Source organism: Caretta caretta, chromosome 1, assembly GCF_965140235.1.
Source record: "Caretta caretta isolate rCarCar2 chromosome 1, rCarCar1.hap1, whole genome shotgun sequence".
Taxonomy (NCBI): Eukaryota; Metazoa; Chordata; order Testudines; family Cheloniidae; genus Caretta; species Caretta caretta.
In genome coordinates, this window is record NC_134206.1 from 170,516,817 (window position 1) to 170,539,097 (window position 22,281).

A 22,281-nucleotide genomic window follows, 5' to 3' on the forward strand; every position below is an offset into this window, starting at 1 on the left:
AGATAAAAATGAAACAAATTTGCCCACTTTAGACACCATCCTGGTTTCATCTTAGATTGAGTCTGTGGGGCTCAGTGATTTTCAGGAGGTAAAGCAGTGTTTTGCAGTGTGCTATCTGAAAGGCATTCCTATCTGACTAAAGACAGATTATTTTATGAGAATATCTTGACCAAGTAAAGAAAGTTATCACCATTTCACAGCTCACAATTAACAAGATCTGTAGTGGATGTGTGAAAATACTATGTAATGGAAATAGCTCTTTCATAAAATGCTTCTCTCCAGTGGCACAGACAGCAACATTTTACATTGGGGCATGTCCATTGTCTTCTGTCCATTACAATATCTGTGACGATACCTTAGGGAGCTTCTAGACAACAAAATCCTTGCATCATGAGCCACTGCCAAACTAGCTTCCCTGGCTTGTTACTTTAAGGCTCCAAGATGTGATGCATATCTGGTTATGGCTCATATAGTGATGATGTATATTATATTCATGACCATCATAAAACAAGTATCAGAAAGTATTTTTAAGAAGTACTTGGCGATATCTTCTTTTAGTAAATTACTTGCTTTTTCCTGCCATTGGCCTCATTTGAGAATGTGAGTTATTAACATTGAGCTTAGCTAGACAGAAGAAAGGCCAGCCTCCACTTTAAGGACTCAGTATTAGTCTCATATGTGAGCATGTATCTCAGCCTATCTTGTACAATCAGCTTGTATGTACTGTATGTACAGTTGCTGATTTCACAGAACTAACACACTTCTATCGCAAGACTGAGGTGATGACCAGTTTCCAAAATGATCTGCAGACAGAGATTTGGGTAAAATCTTGTACCTAGGTACTTTGCATTCACAACCAGGGAGTTGGCCAAGCAAGATTTATGTCTGTGGCTGAATTAGGGGTTTGAATGACAACCAAAAGGGGGAGGGGACACAGCCATCTGAAAATTTACCTCTGTTTGTTTAACAGAAGTATTGGTTGGTTCATTTATTAATAGTGGCTTGGTGTTAGTATGCAGCTTAGTAAGCATAGTGAGAAAATCCAGCCACCAAAGTAGTAGCCTAAAGAATATTTCAGAACAGGTTATCAAAAATAAGATACAAAACACCCCCATGTATAATAATGATGTGGAAAGCCCTGAACAAGAATCACATTTCTTACATCATCGAAGCACAAATGAAATTAACTACCCAAAAGTGATATACTTACTGAGAAGAGCTTTCTTCTGGAAAAGTAAAAGAAAAAACATATTTAGCACACAGTAATTTCTCTGGCTAATAAACATCCTGTGAAATATCTCCTGTGGATAACATTTAATTCTTGTCCTTCCTCATCCCTTTAATTTCTGACAGTAGCTGCTGAACTATGTTTTTCACTGGAGGATGAACAAGTGATGCCCTTGGCAGCAGTCTGTCTGGATAAGCCAGCAGGAAAACTGCCCAAGCCCCCTCTCCTCTGAAGTTATTAGTCTACTTCTGACAGTGTTCAGCTACCTGCTCTCGTGAAACTGCTCTCAAATCAATCTGCAGCACCTCGCTCCCCCCTACACCCCCAAAAAGCCGTGTCCCCTCTTTCAGACACATCCTGAGACATTCTCCTGCATCACTGCCTGTATTCACTGTATTAGACTCCATGGCCCCTATTGTAAATACCCTGGGGAAGTTGCCCAGCTATTATGAAATTTAATAAAAGCATCAGTTTTCCTGACATGTACTTTCATTATGGTCCATCAGATGGAGTCAGCAAGTCCATTTCCACCAGGATGCAAGTTTCAGTACTGCTTACATCTTAGATTAAAAAATGACTGTTTAAATTACTTCTTTTTACTGGAACAGACAGATTTTAGAAACCAAAACCACCAATTAATGTCCCTTTAACGTACATATGCACACACACATATTTGATATGTGTGCATATTATATGTACTTCATAACATACAGGTGTAATTTTGTTGCTCTTCTTTTATTTATTTGGTGCCCTGCTAAATGAGTAAACACGGCAGAATTCTGGCCAGAAATAAATTTATACCTAATGTCTTTCAAGGAGTTTTTGGTTTCTCACTAGCCCTGTTATGACACACTTTGGGGAAGGAATTTGTAACTTCTTTCATCAGCTAGACTTTGTGCCCAAGTAGTTATTTATCCCGGGCTCTGTCTCCCCTGAGCTTAGAGTTCATTTACTTCAAGGTACCTGTCATTGACTGGGTGAGCTAGAAATTCTCTGACTCAGTTCATGAACATTTATGGAAAATACAACTGTGGGCAAGAGAAAATGTTTAAACTTTTTTCTAATATTTTCAAAACTATCTAAACTGGAGCTTACTTGGACTCTCCGCATTTGCCTAAATTCCCTTTCAGCAGGGATTTATGACTAGCCTGCCATTTCTATCTCATTTTCTTTTGTGACAAGTAAACTGGGTATGATCAAAAGGAGTAGGCAGAACAAATAACTATGGGCCAGATCCTACCCTTACTGAAGACAGATGCAATACTTCCATTGGCTTCAATAGTGCAGAATCAGACCCTACATGAAAAAGGAGTATACTCTACAGACAGTAGAAATATTTAGTCATAGCAAGTTTCCTGATGTCTATAAGGCAGGCAAGATTTAACTTAACTTACTTGAAAAGTAACCTTTTTTGTGTGCATAAAATACCCCAAGGCCACATAATGCCATTACCAGAGCCACAACTACTACAGCAGCTATGATTCCGCTTATATTAAGGTCATCTATAAATGAAAACAAAATCAATAGTGTTAAAAACCAAAAAGCAAAAACTTGCCATTGTAACAGTTTTCCCACTATTCCATTAAAATTCCAGAGAGCAGTGGCAATAATAACTACAGAATACAATACGTAAATGCCTGTGACATGTAAGTTGCTAGAAACCAGAAAGGTTCTCAAAATATCTGTTCTATTCACTTCTACGACCCACCAAATAATACCCTCGTTAGCATAAAGCTTTTTAAACACACCTCAAAATTCTTAATATGACCCCAAAAGTCAAAAACTTGATAGAGACAAGGGGGTATTTTCTCATCTAGATGAGTGCCTAACCCCTGGTGTCATTCAAGTTACACACGTCAAATGGAGAATATATCCTGAAGCCTGTAAATGGAAACAGCTGTTCTAGAAGATTTGTTTTAAGTTAGTTTGATTAAAATAGTAGTAATGTAACAGCTGATGAAAATGTTGACACAGAATGATATTTGTGGAACCAAGAATTTTCACACTGTTGAATCATAAAGCATGAAACTTAACGGCTTCTGACGTGAATGAAAGTGAGGCTTTTTAAAAACTAAACCACCAAGGCCAAAGTATTCAAACTTGGGTGCCTAAAATTAGATTCCTTAATCCAGATTTGGGCACCTATGCAGAAGTGGCCTGATTTTTCTGTGGTGATGAGCAATCCCCATTCCCATTATAATCAATGAGAGACTCAAGTGTGCACCTTCGGGGGAGAGATTAGGCCGCTTCTACTTAGATGCCAAAATATATATTTGGTTGCCTAACTACAAGCACACAGATTTGAAAACGTTGTCTCCCCCCAAAACCCAAGCTTATTGTGTGTGTTAATAAATACCAGTTTCGGGCTTGGATTAATGTTTCCCCAGCAGACGAATTCTGCCTTGATAGCATGTAGTTATTCAAATACAACATGAATGCATTAAAAGGCCGGATCGAAAGTCTTTCTATTGACTTCAGCAGGCTTTGAACCAGGTCTTGAGAGAGTAAGAAATATTAGAGCACTGTTTAAAACAGGGGTCTCCATGTCCCGGCCCGCGGGCCATCTGCGGCCCGAGAACCTCCCCACCGTGGCCCATGGAGGAGAGACGCAGGCAGACACGCTGCCGGCAATGTCTGCTGCAGGCACCGCCCCCCAGGCAGAGTCAGCCATGGAGGCAGCTTCATTAGTTGCTGGGAAGAGTCAGCCCTGGAGGCAGTGTCACTTTTTTCCGACAATGAATACAAACCAGTCAAAATACCGAACACAACTCTCTGACACACCCCTTGCTGCAATCCTGAAGGTTTCAACCGCTCAGTCACTGAGGCCAAACATCAACAAACTGACAGAACTGAAGTGTTGCCAGCTGTCTGGCAAACACTAAAAACTCTCTGGCAGGCGAAGAATTGTATAAAGTTGCATGACCGTTTTATTATTTCTAAGAAATACAATATAAACGTTTTCTTTTCTGAACACCATCTTCAGTGACATTATTGGCCCGCTGGGAAGATTTGAGGACTGGCACTGGCCCTAAGGTAAATTGAGTCTGAGACCCCCGGTTTAAAAGGTCACTGCCACGGTATTTTGTAGAATCCATCCATTAGAAACATTTTCCCCTTCACTGTTGATTAAAACCTTTCAGAAGCTTGAAATATTCCTTACCAACTTCTCTCCATCACTTGTGCATGCACTGCTGTGGGATTTTGCAGAGCTACTCAAGAGTGCTGGGCTGCGAGAATATATTTTTTTTCTTTAGGGAAAAAATCATGGATGGACTTCTTTACAAAACAAATTCTACATCTAACAAGTTACATGGATGTTGCAAACAGATAAGGAGCAGAAAGCAAAACAAACATTAGGCCTATCAACCTTGACAGTGTCCCTTTAACCAGATATAAATGTCACATTTATTACTGTTTTTCCGATAAGAAAATGAAGATCAGAAATAGTTTTCTGACTTGCTGCATTAAAGCCTCACATAAAAATGTCTCAGGGAAAATATCTGTGAAACAAGACTTGCAGCTCGTACTTTACAGCCTCCACAAAAACATTCTGAAATATTAATATCTTATGTACATACTATTGTTCAGTGGAGTTTAATGCATAGTAATCTTCTGAAAGCAGGACATTTGATCATTTTAAAACAGTCTGAGCTAACCAACCTTTTGTAAGATACAGTAATCTCTACTGCTTCTTTTTAGAAGAGGAGTGATTTAAGCAGCCAAAATGTCTACATAAATAGCATTCGTAACAAACATCATGTAATTGCATTTGACTCCAGCATTCTGGGGGAGGAATAAGACAGTATAATTTGAACCTAGTCTTAGCTTCTCACATGTGTCATGCAATAAAGTCATTTTCATCTACAGATTTTTTTGCCTTATTTGCTTTTCACACTTACCAACTTGCATTCGCTTCACAGAGCATTTTTGAGGAAGTCCAATTCCATTAGAGGCTTCACAGTAATACTCTCCAGTGTCCTTCTTTGAAACGGTGTTAAATAGCTGTTAAATTTTAAAAAGTCACCAATAAAGCTGAGTGAAATTTAGAATTTCCATCCTATGGAAATCCTGACATTTTTGTTTTTGTCCCAAATTTGGATGAAAAGTTGAAATTTAACAAAACAAATTCGAAAAAATTCAGAAACATTTTGTTTCAACATTTTATCAAAACAAAACATTTAAACATTTCTGAAATTGAAATTTCATTTTGTTTAATTGAATTTGATTCAAAATTAAATATTTTATTTTGATTTTCCTGGTGGAAAATTGAATTTTTTAAGCAAACTCAAAATTTCCCTGTGGAAAATTTCAATTTTGTGGAAACTGCATTTCTGTTGGAAAATCATTCAGACAGAAAATTCCCAACCAGCTCCAGTTATGAAATACTATCACCATGTGATTTAAAGTTAGGAGGTTGGGAGAAGAGGGACACTATATTGATACCAGTTAGACAATTAGTTCTTTAAACTATGGGTTATTTTTTCTTTTTTGAAGTATGATGAAACAGATGACTATTTCACATAAACAACAAGAAAGGGAGAGGTGGGGACTTTCCAAAACTCATCAAACTCAGTGGGTGTCTTTTCATTGACTTCAGTGGGCTTTGAAATTAGGCTCGTTCTCTGAGAGCCACAACTATGCATCAAGGCCAAGATTTTCAGAAGTGACTAGTGATGCTAGTTTGTGGTGCTCAGTCTGACACACCTTAAAGGGGTGGGATTTTCAGAGTATGCTGATCATTCACCTTCTGAAAATCAGACTCCTCTAAGGTATCTTGACTTTGATCATCCATAAAGGCGAGGGCCCAAAATTAGAAAGTCCTGGATTAAAATTTATCATTAATAATAACTGAAAAGCATCCATGGAAGCCTCTTGAATGAGATGTGTAGTTCTGGAAAAGACGCCTATGCTGATATGGGGCCTGCTTCCTGCTCAGTCTTTACTGGTGCAGGATTGGGCCCTATAAGTATATCTGGAAAGTTACTTTTACATTTCCTAAACATCTGTTTCTCCAATATTGCCCTCTGTGCTTGGGAACAACTACTCATGGAAGTCTGTAAAGATGTCTACTTTATCCTCTTTTAAAATGCCTCCTTAAAAAAAACTTATCTGTACTGCGATGCCTGATCTGGCACTGATTACGCATGTGGCAAGCTGTAACTTCTGTTTATTTTGCAAAACTCTGCTAAATTATTTTACCTCATCCTTTCACTCCACTCCCACCCAATTTGTGTATTTCATCCACCTGTTGTATCCTGTCTGATATGTAGACTGTGAGCAATGTGGGACATGGATTTTTTGTTTGTTTGTTTCTCATCTGCACAATGCCTAGCACAATGGGGCCCTGATCCTTGGTCATAGTGTAACATGAATAACAGATTTAATCTTCTTTCAGACACAAAAGTCAAAAGAAAGAGTTGGACAAGATGATCTTACCAATGTTCCAGTCTTTTTATTCATGGTATAAGAAACGTTTCCTATTTTAGCACTGCCTGTTCCTGTATTTTCCAGTAAAGCAACACCATTCCTATACCACTTGTACTCAGAAGCAGGAGACCCTTCATTTTCTTTACAACTCAGTTGCACTACTGTTCCACTCATCGCTGAGCTGGGCACTTCACACGATGGAGCTGCCGAGGCCACTGAACAATGAAAACATATTTGTCATTTGGCAGTTTAAGTGTTTTAAATTAACATTCGCATTTCTATTTCAACATTTGCTTAGGCATCAAAGACAATCCAAAGAACCCCACCATGTATTAATTAACAGGATAGACTGGTGGGGCATGGCCAAGAAAGGGATCACCAGGAGGTGACCAGTGGGTCACACTCCACTAAACGAGAACACAGAAAAATCCCTGGGTTGCTAGGAACCTGGAAAGGGAAGGAGCACCTTGCTCCCAGCCCCTTCAACCTGCCGCTGCATCTCCCTTGCTCTGCCCCTCTCACGACCATCCAATCCAAGATCATCTTCTCAACCGCCCTCCCCTCCTCCATCCTGCCAGCACAGCACTTAGTTCCATGGACTCAAGAGAATGTGGAATCAGGCAAAACTTTCCATGGATTTTTTTTTATTTTTTGTTGAAATATTTTGTTCTTGTTGTTTTCACTTATTTGAAACAATTTCCCACCCATTTTTTGAGCATCTTCCCCTCAATTCCCTCCTCCCCCATTTTTTCCCCTGAACTAGTGAAAGGGCGAGGGGGGGGGGGGGGAAGGAAAATAAAATAAAATAATTACTTTTGGTTTCAAAAAAGTTTCAACTGACAGATTTTCACAGAAAAAAAATTTCATATAGTTTGAGAAGTAATTTTTGGTGGAAACACTTTTTCATTAAAATTTTTTGAACAGCTCTAGTCAGTATGATATTTCAGCCATTTGGTTAGTCACCACTAAAGGCCAAGAATCACTGAACTGTGGCTTTTTATTTTTAAATGAACAAAATACCCACTCTGCTTTGTGTTCTGTATTGATATGCCGATAAGGAATCTATTTGTCAAAAAACAGTCCCTGAATCTTTTTTGTTGTCTGCACTGTACAGACATACTTGCGGACAGGTATTTGGAGATAAATAACCAAAAGTAATTGAAACTGGTGTGATCATACTGTGTTATTTTGATAAATAAAATATGCAGAATTTTGCAGAATTTCCAAATTTTGTGCGCAGAATATTTTTTTTTTTGAAGAATTTTTAATTTTTTGGCACAGAATTCCCCTAGGAGTAGTATATAACGGAAACTACTTCAAGCCAGTTCCAGCACCTATGAATACAGGGCTTATGAAGAACTTCATCCAGTCTTTGTACTGGCAGTTGCTGAAAAAGATCCAGTGAAGCCTTTTCCACATACAGGTGCCTCAGTCCAGATAACATTTCTGCCAGCCCAGACATGGATCTCTCCGGAAGAGAGGCTGGTATTTCTGTGTGCAATTTTGTAAAGTGGACAAGGAGAAGACCTCTGAGTTTTACTTGTAACCTAATCAGAATTTGGAACTAGCACTGGCCTCTTCACAGTTGTGTGTTTTGGATTTATTTCTATCAACAGAGTGATTATCAATGCACTTTAAGCTGTCATAGTTGCTTTGGTGTTGGGAAATTCAATGGGGCCTAAGAGAGTTAGGCCAACTCTCTTAGGCCCATTTGAAAATCCCAGCCTTAATATACAGGCCAAACTTTCAGAAAAGATTGTGAGGGTAGATTTGTTCCTTATTATTAATTATTCGTTAGAGCTAGTCAAAAGAAGGTAAATGCAGTTTGTAAAAACATTAAAGAGAACTCAGAAAAGAATGTACACTTTGTCATTTGGCAAACAATGTTATGAACAAAAGAGATTGCATGAGAAAAAATATCCATACTGAATTCCCCCTACCACCTTGCCCTTAGGATTGACCTCAACAAAAACCCAGAGTCAAAGTTAGGTTTCTACCCAACACTGTGAGAGTAATAATAGTCTCTGCCAGATTTTGTCCCCGTGCAGTCGGCGCACTAACTTCACAACGGTATCTCGCAGAATCTTTTCTGGTCACATTTCTAATTCGTATGCTTGAATCTATCATCTCTGCTCGGCCTTTCAGATCACCTTTAAAAGAGAATATGACAGTTAGACTATGCAACTCAAGCCTGTTATAAAAATAAAATATCACTGTGCATCGTTGGCTCGTCTTGAAACCACACCATGCATCTAGTCATCGATCATTGCTCACTTCTTTAATCTTGATAATCTTTGTGCCTCGTTTTCCACTGAATGGCGATATATATGAGCACTTTTCTTCAAAGATACTATCACTTCCACTCTACAAATAAGTTTAGGGAAACAAGGCGATACTTTAAGCCCAAACTTTACACCCTTTGTTCACAAACCAAACTTATGAAACACAGCCAGTTTCCAACAGCCTAGAGAGTTGGAATCCCAAGACCCATCTTGAATTTGGCAGCACATGCGTTTCCCCCATGCTCTTGGGTGGCTTGATGAAATCTGCATCGTCTAAGAAACTTAAAAGTGCCATTTATTATGGATAGAGAATGTTGGCCCAAAGCTCTCTAGTTAAGCTTTCAAAAATCCAGACTCCATTACAGTCCTGTTATCACATACCTTTCACCTTGTGGGCTGATTTTTTTCTATACTTGGTATCTGGTCAAAGGTGATTTTTTTTTTTAAGTTGGAACAAAATTCTTTCAGACATTTGAGTTATGGGAGTGTGTGTGTTATGAGGGCAAAACTAACTTCCCATTGAAAAGAGAAAAAAAAATAGCTACAGCTTTTTGAACAAAGCTACAATAAAAATAACTGATGTTTACAATTTGAACCTTGTGATTGTCAGTTTTCATTGAGCATTAATGTATTTTGCTTGGCTTGAAAAAAAAGTTTAGCAATGATATGGCCTTTTGCAAACTGTACAGAGCACACAGGGTAGAAAATTTTGTTCAGGCTACAGCTACGTAGGAAAATATAGATGTACTTGCTGCTTTAAGGAACTTACAAGCTCTACTGCCAGAGCTTTTCAGTTCTGTAAATTTATAGCATGAGCATCTTATAATCTCAACCTGTCAAGCTTGTTATCTCCACAAATGGCAAACATGCAGAATCTGGAATGTACGAGTCTATTAGCAAGGCCAGTACAGTTTGCAAGCTCTGCAAATCAAATAGCTTTGGCTTTTTTACTTCCCGCCCCATCCTCCTTTTTTCCGCCATTTAGTTAAAAACTCTGAAATAAAGAAACCCCATTAAAAAAAATCACAAAAAGTCAATAAAACTTAAGAATCCAACAGCAACATTCACTTGACTGCATTGCACAAATTTCCTATTTCCTCTTCCCGCTTCTTGTCTGATTGGATGTCAAACTATGATGTGGCGTGTATCTCACACAGGCTCCAAAAGGGTGTAAGACGTCAATTAACATATTAGGCTGCACCTGGAGGGAGAGCCAAGTGTAACTGAGGATGAAGCCCAGCTGGGGAGTGGCTGGAAGAGGACTATAAACCGAAAAGGCTGAGAGCAGAAGGGGCTGCAGGGAAGCATCAGCCTCACCTCTTTTAATATTATTTTAAATTATCTTCCAAAGCAAATAAGTGCTGGGGTAGGTACAGATCAGCGTGCTCTATGGATGAGAAGCAGGCACAATGAAGTGGAAGAAAAGAGAATCAACCAAGTTCTATGAGAGACTTCAGACTGGGAAAGGCATGGGGTTTCAAGTTCTCCATTGCTAAAACCAAAGAACTAATCTTTACAAAAAGGAAAGCTACAAAAGAATGTAAATTGTATACGTATGGAGAAAAAATAAATATAATTCAAAGGAAAAAATTCCTAGGGATAATATTTGATACTAAATTACTTTGGAAAGATCAAATAGACTGTTTAAGATGAATACAAAGGAAGGATCAACCTGTGTAAAAATACTGCTGGGACAAACTGGGGGACAGATAAGAAAACTCTGCTGATGATTTTCAGAGCCTTAATCAGACCAATTATCCACTATGGCTGCCAAGATTTTGGGTCAGCATCAAAATCAGAACTAAAAAATAAAATAAAATTAGATTTAATGCAAGCACAGGCACTAGAAGTAGCATACGGTGTATTTATTACAACACCCATGCGTGAGATACAGATAGCTGCTAGTGAAATTCTAGCTACACCACAAATGAAGCTCCTGGGCCTAATTTTCTGGGCCAAAGTTTATGGGAATTGCAATGGTGAAAGTATTGAATACATATATGAGGTTTGTTAGGAATTCAACAGGTGGACCAAAGCACACCGTGTTAGAACTACACATGCTGTTTGAGTTAAAATGTGGATGCAGCAGTTGGAAGACAGGGAAATGCTAACCGAAGTCAAAACTTTTAGTCATGGGAAAATTAGGCCACATGTCCACATGTCCAAATATAGATTTAGACTTATTTTATGAACTTAAGGGTAAAAGGGGATAATGGGTATAAAAAATGAAGTACATAGATGAAAAGTGAGTTGTTTTTGTCAAATATATACAGAGCAATCCATAACAAATGGGGAGGGGAGGGAAAGGAAGAGTAGGAATGGCATATTGTATACCAAAATTAGGGATCAGTACATCTAAAAGATTAGCTGATTTTGTAGCTGTCATGACAGCCAAACTAATGGCAATTATGCTAATGGTCATTTTTTCAGACTCAGTATCAGGCTTTATGACAACAAAAAGGGTGTCTCTGTGTGTAGAAGTGATTTAATAGATGAATTTATATTTCTAATAACACAATTAACCCAGATGGGATTACATGTAGCATTAGCCTAGATGGCAGCACATAACAGGATAACAGGGAACAAAACAACGGACAAAGCAGCTAAAAGTGCTGCAAGAAATGAAAGAATTTGATATAGAAATACCCTTAAGTACACAGGAATTGTAAAGCCTAGTACAGAAAAATTTAAAAAAGGAATGGCAAAAAAACTGGATGAAAAAAAAAGGAAGAAGATTTTTTGAATTGTGCCCTAGAGTTGAGGATAGTGACATACTTCAGGTCCCGGACAGCAAAAATGAAGTGCTTTTGTTTAGAGTACTAACCAGCCATTGTGGTTTAAACAAAAATCTTTTTTGAATAAATGAACAAGCACAAAGATGGACTATGTGTGCACTGTAAAGTAGAAGAAACAATTGATCACCTTTTATGAGTATGTAAGGGCTTAGATAAAGAGAAAGTTTTACGAGAAATTTAAATGACATAAAGTAACAAAAATTACAGTAGTTTATTTAGTAAAAATATCAAGAAAATGGGGTAATATTCGAAAGGTGTTATGTTATCTGAAAGAAACAGGACAGAACAAGAGAATACAAACCACTAGGTGTTTAGGAATTATAGCGGATGGTGGCTATAGACTATCCAGTCAAGTGTATTCTGCCACAAAGGAATAAAAAAAAAAAAAAGAAGGGGGGCTGCAGGTAGAGTCTGCAGTCACTCTCTGGGACTACAGAAAGTAGCAAAACCCAGGAGAAAGGTGATAGGGAGTTCTCTCTGTCTGGGACAGTCTGGGGAAGGCAGACTGAAGAAGACTGAAGACTGGGAGAGAACAGGGACGGAATTAATTCTGTGGTGACCCTGGAAAGAGGACAAGGCATAGAAAGTTAGTCCTAAGGAATCAATGGTCCAACAGAGAAAGGTCTGGGAGAACCCAGGGAGAAGCCAGAGGCTTAAGAGGAGAGGCTGTGTTAGGTACAGGCTGCACAGGAGCAGCAAATGGGACTCAGAGGTGGGAAATGGCTCAGAGAAACTGCAGTGCATCCAAAGGAGCAGACCTAACTGCTTAATACAGGGTCCCTGGACTGGGCTGGCAGAAGGGTGTACAAGCCTGAGGTAAGGACTATTGAGCACAGGGGGGGCTGAAGACTGAGTCTAAAGGAGAGGCTGAGGAATAGCCCAAGAAGGGTTAGAAGGAACTTTTGTGTCAAGATGTGTATGAACTTTTAGTTGTATTTTTGTTACCCTGAAAGGGTAGGGGGGTCTTAAATCATGACTTGGCTGGAGGGCTGAGTTCCAGGAAGAGGCAGACCACTGGAGGACCAGAGTGACTATTGGCAGAGAGTGTCAGATGGGCGGAGAGCTGCTACCCCACATTTGGCTCAAGGAGGCGCTCTTGCGGTGAAACACGCCACCCCTCCCCCTCACAGTAACTTAATACTCTTTCTGCTGTAAAAATCTATCCTGTTATACATACAGCATATGCAGCACAACTGAATAAAGGTGGCTGTGGGAATGTTGACATTTGCATGACTTGAATCTTTGTGAACATGACTATACAAACCCAGTGTTGCATTAACACAATCTTCGCATTTTTTGTATATGGTTCCACAGAGATTCACTCAAAATGTAAAGCTGAAATAAGTCATTTTAAGAAAGAACACTTATTCTTATGTTCTAGTCCTAAAAAGAATGGGGGTGTATTTAAAATACGCTGTTACACTGTATATATTACCATGACATTTATGTTCAAGTCTCCAGTTTCATTTTAAAGAATCTTTCAGAAGCTTGTTCTGAGGATCATAAAGTTTTCAATAAGGACAGATAATTTTATTTAAATGCACTCAGGTTATGGAAGGATTCAGGGAACCTGCAATGCCATTTTTGAAGTTTAAATGGAACAGTACAAAAGACCCATCTACATCTCCAAGTTAAAATGTTTAATACCGTCAAGGATATAGTAGCTATTGGCATGGAAAGCCACTCAAGAATATGCCCATCAAAACCCAATTCTGGGAAGTCCTTTTGTCATTGTTATTCTCTTCAGAAAAGAAAGCAAGCTCCATTTTAGCAATTTCATTTTAATCCGTCAGTCTATAAGTTTGCAGCTTCTTACCTACTAAGTCACCTTTGTAGTACACAAATGAGACATCACGGGTTGTGAGTTTCTTCCATTCTACTCTTGGAATAATACCCTTTCCAGCTGAGTACTTACAGCTAAGCATAGCCTCTAGGGAAAAGAAAACAGATGATCAGTGTTTTAGCTCCGTGCTTGGTATAATTACAAGTACTGATCATAATATTCTTTCTATTAAAGGGCTTCAGCATTCAGTGACAGTCAAATCCTGCTCTCAAAATTGACTTCATTGTATTTACTCCAAATATAAAACAAGTGTAATGGAGAACAGAATTTAGAGAGAGAATTTAAAGCCGGTATAGCTTTAAGAGAACCGTTATAAGTTATACAGGCAAAAGCACATTTTTGGTGGTAGAAAGTGTGTTTCTACTAGGTGGGTTTGCTGGTACAGCTGTATTGGCATACCTTTTCTAGTACAGATTGGCCTAAGGAGGAAAAGAACGCTAGTATTATTATGAAAAATCTTTGACTACCTCCAATCTCTCTATAGTATATAATCTCCAGTGGAAAGCCTTGATCTTTATTTTCTTTTTCAAGTGGAAGGGGTAAAACAGATGGCTTAGGAGGTTGGCAATGCAATATAGAGCCTTTCATATACAGGTCACATTAATAGGGACTTTTATAAGACTTTTATACCTTTGATAGGGTGTATCCAATTTCCAGCGGACAAGTGTCCACATCTCAAAAGCACACACAACAGCCTGCTTTAATTTGCACTCATTCCCAATCTCAGCCAGGGAAACTGAGGATTGAGTAAATGATGGAGACATTCACCCCTACTGTTTGTCCTTCCAGACCAGAGCTGAGGCTTCAGAGCTACAATGCTACCAGTTTGGCATTTTTCATGAGCAATAAGACAACACAAAATGAGACAAGACATTAAAGAAGCCACCCAATTATAAAGAAAAATACAGTGACAGGAGGGCAGCCTGTTCCAAAGAAAAATACACAATGCTTTACAAAATGTGTGTTCTGTACTTAGCTGAGGAAGTCAGAAGTTCCTGACTGGAGGTGGAGTGGGATAGGCGGTGGCCTTCCTGTACTTTAAGATTTATTGAAGTTTCCTTTCCCTTTTATTTTTGTTTTGTTACCTTTCTAACAATGAAAAACATTAGTCAATTCCTGCCTGTGCTCTGGGTCTTTCACTGCTGGCCCTTGCGATTGCTGGCTGAGCCCATGAGCTCCAAACTTTATTTGCGTCTAACTAAAGTGAAGGTAGCTGAGTTTCAGCGTTGCAAGCCTATATAATTCACCTACACTTTGGGGATGAGACTTGCATTGTCTCTCTCTCTCTCCTGCCCAGATTCTTTCATTTCAGAGCCGGGAGAGGGAAGGAGAAAATACAGAGGGGCAATGTTGAGGTCACTGACTCTTGCCTGTGAGGTGGCAGAGAACAGAGGAAGCCCAGTGCTTAGCTCACATGATGTAAGCACTTCCTCCTCCACCTCCTCCTCCTCTCCTGCTGGGTTGGGAAGGGTTATACGGAGGGGAGAAAGTGTGGTGCAGGTCTCCTCAACCTTAGCTCCCTAGCTTCACTGCATTCAGCAACAGGGGAGGAGAGTCACCAGGAAGAGAGGCGCTGTTCTATAGCGTGAGGAGAGGGGAGACTAAATGGAGTGGGAGGCAGTGAGGAGAAAGACTGGACAGAGTGGGAGGAGAGGGACAGGCAGAATTGAGGAGACAGAATCAGAGGTGGAGAGGTAGGAGAATTCTATTTAAGGTATTTTTAAGGAGAGGCTGAACTAAGTACACAGAACTTTAGGGAAGAGAAAGAAAAGGCAATTGGTGGGAAGGTGAGAGAATTGGAGGACAAAAATGAATGGTTGAGGGGAAAACAACATTGGGTAAGCACAAAGAAGACTGAATGGAAAACTGATTGACTTACTAGTATGCAACTTATTAAATGAAGGAAAAGTCACTAAAATTGTTTTGGCAGTGTTTGACTGTTGAGTGGAAGGTAGGAAAATCCATTCACCTACATTTAGAAATGGTAATTAAATTTAAATTACCAAGAGAAACTTATTTCAAATTTGGTAATACACGACTGATGTAGAGTTAGATTGGGAAATTAATTTCTTCATATTCCTTATTCTAAGCCACAAACATTTGGGCATTTTCTGAGTTTAATATCCATTGCTTTCCACCTCCATGACTTTATTAATACAACACAAATACAAAGCCCTATGCTCATAGTGATCAAACACTGAAGAGGAGCTTGGGAGCTTGGAGCTGAGCCTCTGCACAGGTTTTGCCATGCATTTAAATCTTGCAGGTGGAAGGATCTTACGAAATTCACAGTTAGTATTATAGATGCCGGCACAGTAGCACTGCATAATCTTCCAGAGTAGCTCCTTTCCACAGGATGCAGCTTGATACACTTCTCAGTTTCCATTATATTCTGGCACTGATGCTGCTAAGGGAAATGCTGCTGGGTAGCAGTACAGCAGAGAGGATGCCAAATTGTGTTTCCTTGGCTCTCCATAGTAAGCACAAGATAAAACTACACAAACGAAGTCTGGAGAGCAGAGAGGAAAGAGATAGAGATATAGGAATTAGAGGGAATGTGCTAAGAGATGGGATACAGACACAACCCAGGGACAGAGCAGGTGGAAAATAGACACAAAGGACAGGAAAAGAGAATAGTAGGTTGAAAACAGTAAGAAGCAAAAAGGGGCAATATAAGAGTTACCAGCCACTGGAGCAACTCATCAGCTGTGAACAATGGTGAGGGAATAGTGTGCCTATGCCCAGTGTGCATACATCTTTACCCCACTGAATTGATGCCATAGTTTCCTTCCTGACCTGGTCCTCTGGGGTGCCGTTCAAATCAGCTGCACATAGTAGACAGCTGAACGGGCTCTAGCGTTCCTCCTTTGCTGTTAGGTAAGAGAATGGGTGTGATGAGATTGTCTATGCTAAGTATTTACAAACAAGTCCTCCTCCAGCATGTGCACTGCAGCAAAGAAGAGTAGGGGGTGAGCCATACAATGAGACAAAAATCAGCCAAGCCTTCATAAAAAAGTCCCAATAGCTAGGGTAGCCAACTGTTCCCATTCTCTCATCCTTTCTGAGCTCTGAAATCTTATTTAATATTTTTCTGTGTTCATTTTTTAAGAAGTAACATTACTGCTTGTGAGAGGTGCCAGACTGTGAACCTTGGAGATCAAAGTCCTTTTCATCTACAGAATGAGTCTGCAGAAACAGTGGAAATACAAGCTTTCCCCACCAATATATTTCAACCCTGCCTCAGAGGGACCACCTCTGACATTATGGCAGTTCCATCAGTATGCTTATTTATTTGCCTTACACCCATGTCAGCCCCTTCCAGAAAAATACAAAATACAGCTACTAGGATCACCTTCTTAACTGGCCAATCTGTACACATCACCAGTCCCTTTGAGTGCTTCACTGTGCCTCCCTCCTCACTAAATTCACATTTCTTGTCACCACCTTCCAGTCCCTATAGAATGCTGCTTTTCCCTATTACCAATCTTGTCTCTCCCTCCCCCTGCCACTCCTTTGCTCCCTCCACTCTGTCAAATGATGCTGGTCTTGTTTTCCTGTTCTTCTGATTCTCCCCCAGCTGTCTGTATGCTTTCTGCCATGTGACTCCCTACACATGGATCACCTTCCCCAGCTACTACACCAGACCATTGCCCTCTTATTTAAGTCCCTCAAGAAGATCCAATTCTGCCATGAATCCTACGTGAAACCTGCAAACAAGGAATCGGTAGGCAGAAGGGCAGCTGGGATAGTTTATGCAAGAAATAAAAAAAACAAAATAAACTCAACACATGGAATTAAGACCAACATAAACCCCAAACACATGGAACTACATACCAATATAAGTGTCACTCACTAACCTGATCCTGCTGGAATTTTTTTTTGTTTTTGTTTTAAAAGACCTAGGAAATTACAAAGCCAAACCAAACTATGGTAAAAGAACATTATTTAGGTTGCAAAGTCAAGCACTCAAATGTTAGGAAATGACACAAGTAAGGTGCCTTAATTCGGCCCCCCTTTATGCATATAAATTACATGACATCATTTTTTTCCAAAGGACCCATGACTCATTCAGTGCACAGAAAGGACATGCTCTGGGAATGAATCAATGATGTTTAGTGAAGGAGGCTATTGTCTGTAGGACTCCTGCCTCATTTGTAGCAGATGTTGGAAGTTTTATCATGGATGATGCAGGGGACTGCAGGAACAGAAGGGAAGGTCTCATGGTTAATACAGCTGAATGCTGCCCAGGAGAACTGGATTCTATCCCTGCCTCTGCCACAGTTTGTGTGATGTTGGGCTAGTCACTTAAGCCAAACTTTTCACAGATGGTCACCAATTGCATGTTCCTCATTTTCTGGGTGCTGGACTCGACACCCTGGGGACTCATTTGCAGAAGTGCTGAGCACCAACAATTACAAGTCAATAGAGGTTGCACTTTGAACTTATAAAGTTCTATATAATACTAAGTATTCTGAAAAAATCAGGTCCTATATGTCTCAGTCTGGGCCCCTAAAATTAGTGGATACTTTTGACCCTACTCTCTCTGTGCCTCAGTTCCCAGTCTATAAAATGTGGATAATAACAACCTCTAACGTCACCGGGGTGTTGAGAGAATAAATTAAATTAGTGTTTGAAGCATTCAGATACTATAGTGATAGTATGTGATCACGTAATTAAGCACTATATCATAACGCATACACACAATGGGGCTGAATTACGTTTGCATATGCAACCTTAATTCTGGCATTTCCTCACTTTTGAGTGCTTGACTTTGCAACCTTAATAACTTTCTTTAAACAGTTTCTTGTGTTATATATATTTATATATAAATACAGTGATGCCCATGCACATACTGTACCCTGAAACTCCTTTGCTGTAACATGCTGATTGTCCGTTTTGACAGAGATTCCATATGCTTTATGATCTGCAAGAGGGAAAAACAAAAACAAACCAATTCAGACAATGGATATTTCCACTGCACACTTGCTTCAGCCAATTTTAGAGGACAGCGCTCCCAGGTTTAGTTATAAACCTCCATATACTACATGGGGCTCTTTGGTGAGAGGACATGATTGGGATTTGGGAGACCTGGGCGCTATTCCTGGCTTAGCTACCAGCCAACTGGGTGGCCTTGGGTAAGTCACTAACTCTCTGTGCTGTAGTTTCCCCAACTGTAAAATGGGGATAATGAAACTGACCTCATTCGTAAACAGCTGAGAGAGCTACTGATGAGAAGTGTGACAGAAAAGCTGGGTATTATTATATAACCAGGGCAAGAATAAGCTTTTAAACATGCATGTGCACATTTTCCTTCAAAATCTGCCATTTTCAATAGGGCACAGGTGGAGAACTTGCGTTAATCTTCAGATGTATTCCCCCTGCTGTAATCACAGCTGCCCCTGTACCACACACTTCTAGTGATGGATTATACCTGTTAGTGCATGGGTTTTAAAAGTTACCTGAATAAGGGCTCTCATCTTTTCCCTCCCCACATCTCAACAGTGAGCATCTCCATTTTCTCAGACATTCCCGTTCTTCTTGGACCTCTTCTATTCTCTGTCCAACTTCAGTAAGTCAGCCACTAAGGCCGGTCTTGCAAATTAGATCAACCTAGCTTTGTTGCTCAGGCCTGTGAAAAATTTCACCTTCTGGGTGACAGAGTTAGGTTGACCTAAATGGTGGTCACTTTTGACAATGAGTCTTTTGAAAACTTTACTCATGTTTTTCTACTCCATTGACAGTGGCCGAAAAACATTATTACCACCTTTGCTTGAAATATAAGTTTTGTATCTAGTAGGACTCTGTGAACAAGTTTATAGTACTTAGATAGCAAATGATGGCCAAGGAAACCTCAGGTATGGATTCACCACTGTGCTAACTAGACTCCACTTGAATTAGACTATATTAAAGTACTGAAGTAGTGAACACAGTTCCCTCCCAAACAAAGAGAACTTGGATTATCATTTTTCTTAAGATCAAGGAAACATTAACTGTCTTTAAACATCAACCACCAACATCTTACAATTTTATTTCATTAGTCACAAGCCTATTATTTTTTTCTGGGTAACTATTACTCCAGCTAGAGGTACTGAGCCTCTCTCTTTGTTTTCTCCCTTAAACCTTTTAAAGCTTTCCTTCATGCTTATTCCATTTTTCCCTTAGTTCCTTTTATGTGTCTGTTGATCCCTGCTACCCATTTAAATTTTTAATATAATTTGTAGTTTTACTTCCACTGAATCATATCTTTTTTCCTCATTTAATTAAAGTTAATATTTCTGGGATGGGGAAGAACACAAAGTGGGGGATATCTCCAAACATATCTGTGTTTTCCCAGCTATTTTTCTGTTACTGTTATTATAATTTCTGTTCACAAACATTACATGTTTTCCCTTGAAATAATCTCCCGCTTTGCATTTCTAGAGAGGAAAAACGACAAACAACAGTATTTTATTCAGACCCTTTGGCTCTGGTTTGTTTTTAGTTGGTTAGCAAAGATCTTTAGGAACCATAGATGTGTTCCAAATGATTGGGTAGAGTGTTTATAAAATGTAAAAAGAAAAGGAGGACTTGTGGCACCTTAGAGACTAACAAATGTATTTGAGCATAAGCTTTCGTGAGCTACAGCTCACTTCGTCAGATAAAATGAGCTGTAGCTCACGAAAGCTTATGCTCAAATAAATTTGTTAGTCTCTAAGGTGCTACAAGTACTCCTTTTCTTTTTGCGAATACAGACTAACACGGCTGCTACTCTGAAACCTATAAAATGTAACTAGAAAGAACATTATTTCCAATACAGTCATCAACTCAAATGCATGTGATTCAAAGCCATGTTAAATACATTTTCCTAGAGACTTGAAAATAAGAAGTTTTTTTCAAAGGGGGAATAAAAAAAGTCTATTTCTTCCCCCTTTCCAGTTCTCATAAATAGTATCTAGGTTTTTAAAATTATACTAAGAAATGTAATTAGAACCATAATAAGAAAGACTACATTTTATGTCTTCAGCTGTTAGAATATGGTACTTTCCTTGATTCACACTGTGGACAATGTCATGATATCAATTGCATTTTACAGAGTGAACTCTTATCAGGAAACTGCTTTTGCAGGAGAACTGTATATTCTCCCTAATACGCTGAGGGAGTTAGACAATTAAAAAGTGCAGGAAGATGTGAGCGAGCAATACATTATGATCAGCACATATGACACAATCTCCTTTCTTCTGTGAAAGCTCTTTTGTACACATCCAACAGGAATTTAAGTAAGAGAATGATGGCACAGAGATATGGCTGGTTAACAACAAGAAGCCACTTAAGGATTTTGATCAATCAGCCAAACAAAAAGACATCTCTAAAATTATGATAGCCACTCCCTAAATAGTCACTTGAGGAATAAGGTGTCGTTGGCAGCTACTCAAAATTCAAAATGTTGATAATTTTGGACCCTTTATCCTACATCTAAAGAAGAGTAATGGAAAGATACTACATGGCAGGATAACTGGCTCTTGTCAACTAATTTCTCCCACCATATGTTTTTATATATATATTTGGAAAACAGTTTTCACGTTGCAGCAATCTGAACTTCATTTGTTTACAACCAATTCCACAAAGGTCACACATTTGCCATTAGAAATACTCTACTGCAACAGGAAATTTCTTTAGGTAATTTGAATGCTAAAGTAAAACACATTAGGTACTATCGTACCGCATTTCCTTTGATTTGATTGCAGGAAACTAGATGGGAATAAAATCAAAACATTGTTGTGGATACAAAAGAAAACAGTCATATGACATTTGTTTTGTTAAGTTCCAGACCACATGTTGCCTATAACATAGGTTAAGTATTTAAGTATATTGTAGGTTTAGGAATTCAGCTGTCCTAAGAATAAGATTGTGGGAATGAGAGTTGCCTGCAATAAACCTCCAAATGTGGGTGGGAAAATAGCACCTCTGGGGCATGTATGAAGTGAGTTAAAACGCCACATGCCCTGGGTTAAATTGTCAGGGACAGTTTCATGTCTCATCACACACAGCTGAGACTGTCTAACTCCTTGCCACCACAGATCAGGATAAGCCCAAGCCCTGCCACATTTAAGCTGTACAAAAGACAGTTCTGTGCTCAGACTGTCCTAAGCACAGAATTAATAGGACAGTCACTACATTCTATTGACACCAAAGTTAACAAGAGGGAAGGCCATAAGGCATCAATCCCATTTGGGGCAGAATTTGCTGTGAATCTTACCTGAACTGTTCTCTAGACCAGTGGTTCTCAAAGCTGGTCCACCGCTTGTTCAGGGAAAGCCCCTGGCGCACCGGACCAGTTTGTTTACCTGCCGCGTCCGCAGGTTCGGCCAATCACGGCTCCAACTGGCCGTGGTTCGCCGCTCCGGGCCAATGGGGGCTGCAGGAAGCGGCGCAGGCCAACAGACGCGGCAGGTAAACAAACCGGTCCAGCGCGCCACGGGCTTTCCCTGAACAAGTGGCAGACCAGCTTTGAGAACCATTGCCCTAGACAATACCGTGAAGGATTTATTAAAACTTAGTCTGAAGTAATTGTAGTTTAGTAACCATAATATAATTAAGTTCAATATACCAGTGGGATGGATCATAGCATTAACATGATATGGTGGCACCAAACATTAGGAAGGGGGATTAAAAAAATATGAAGAAACTAATCAGAAAGAAAGGAAAGACTAAAAGACACCATTTTAA

The 22,281-nt window shown here is 39.4% G+C and overlaps 1 protein-coding gene across 2 annotated transcripts in view; it reads right to left on the bottom strand.

Moving 5' to 3' along the window:
• The window catches only part of JAM2 (junctional adhesion molecule 2), a 60,895-nt gene that overhangs the window by 4,109 nt on the left and 34,505 nt on the right, over positions 1–22,281 (bottom strand). For both annotated transcript variants that reach the window (XM_048868181.2, XM_048868190.2), the window contains exons 2-8: positions 18,434–18,499; positions 13,549–13,662; positions 8,653–8,805; positions 6,665–6,870; positions 5,128–5,230; positions 2,623–2,730; positions 1,211–1,226 (exon numbers count right to left, since the gene is read on the bottom strand). In XM_048868181.2, the coding sequence (XP_048724138.1) occupies positions 1,211–1,226; positions 2,623–2,730; positions 5,128–5,230; positions 6,665–6,870; positions 8,653–8,805; positions 13,549–13,662; positions 18,434–18,499 (766 nt within the window). The remainder of the gene's footprint in view (positions 1–1,210; positions 1,227–2,622; positions 2,731–5,127; positions 5,231–6,664; positions 6,871–8,652; positions 8,806–13,548; positions 13,663–18,433; positions 18,500–22,281) is intronic.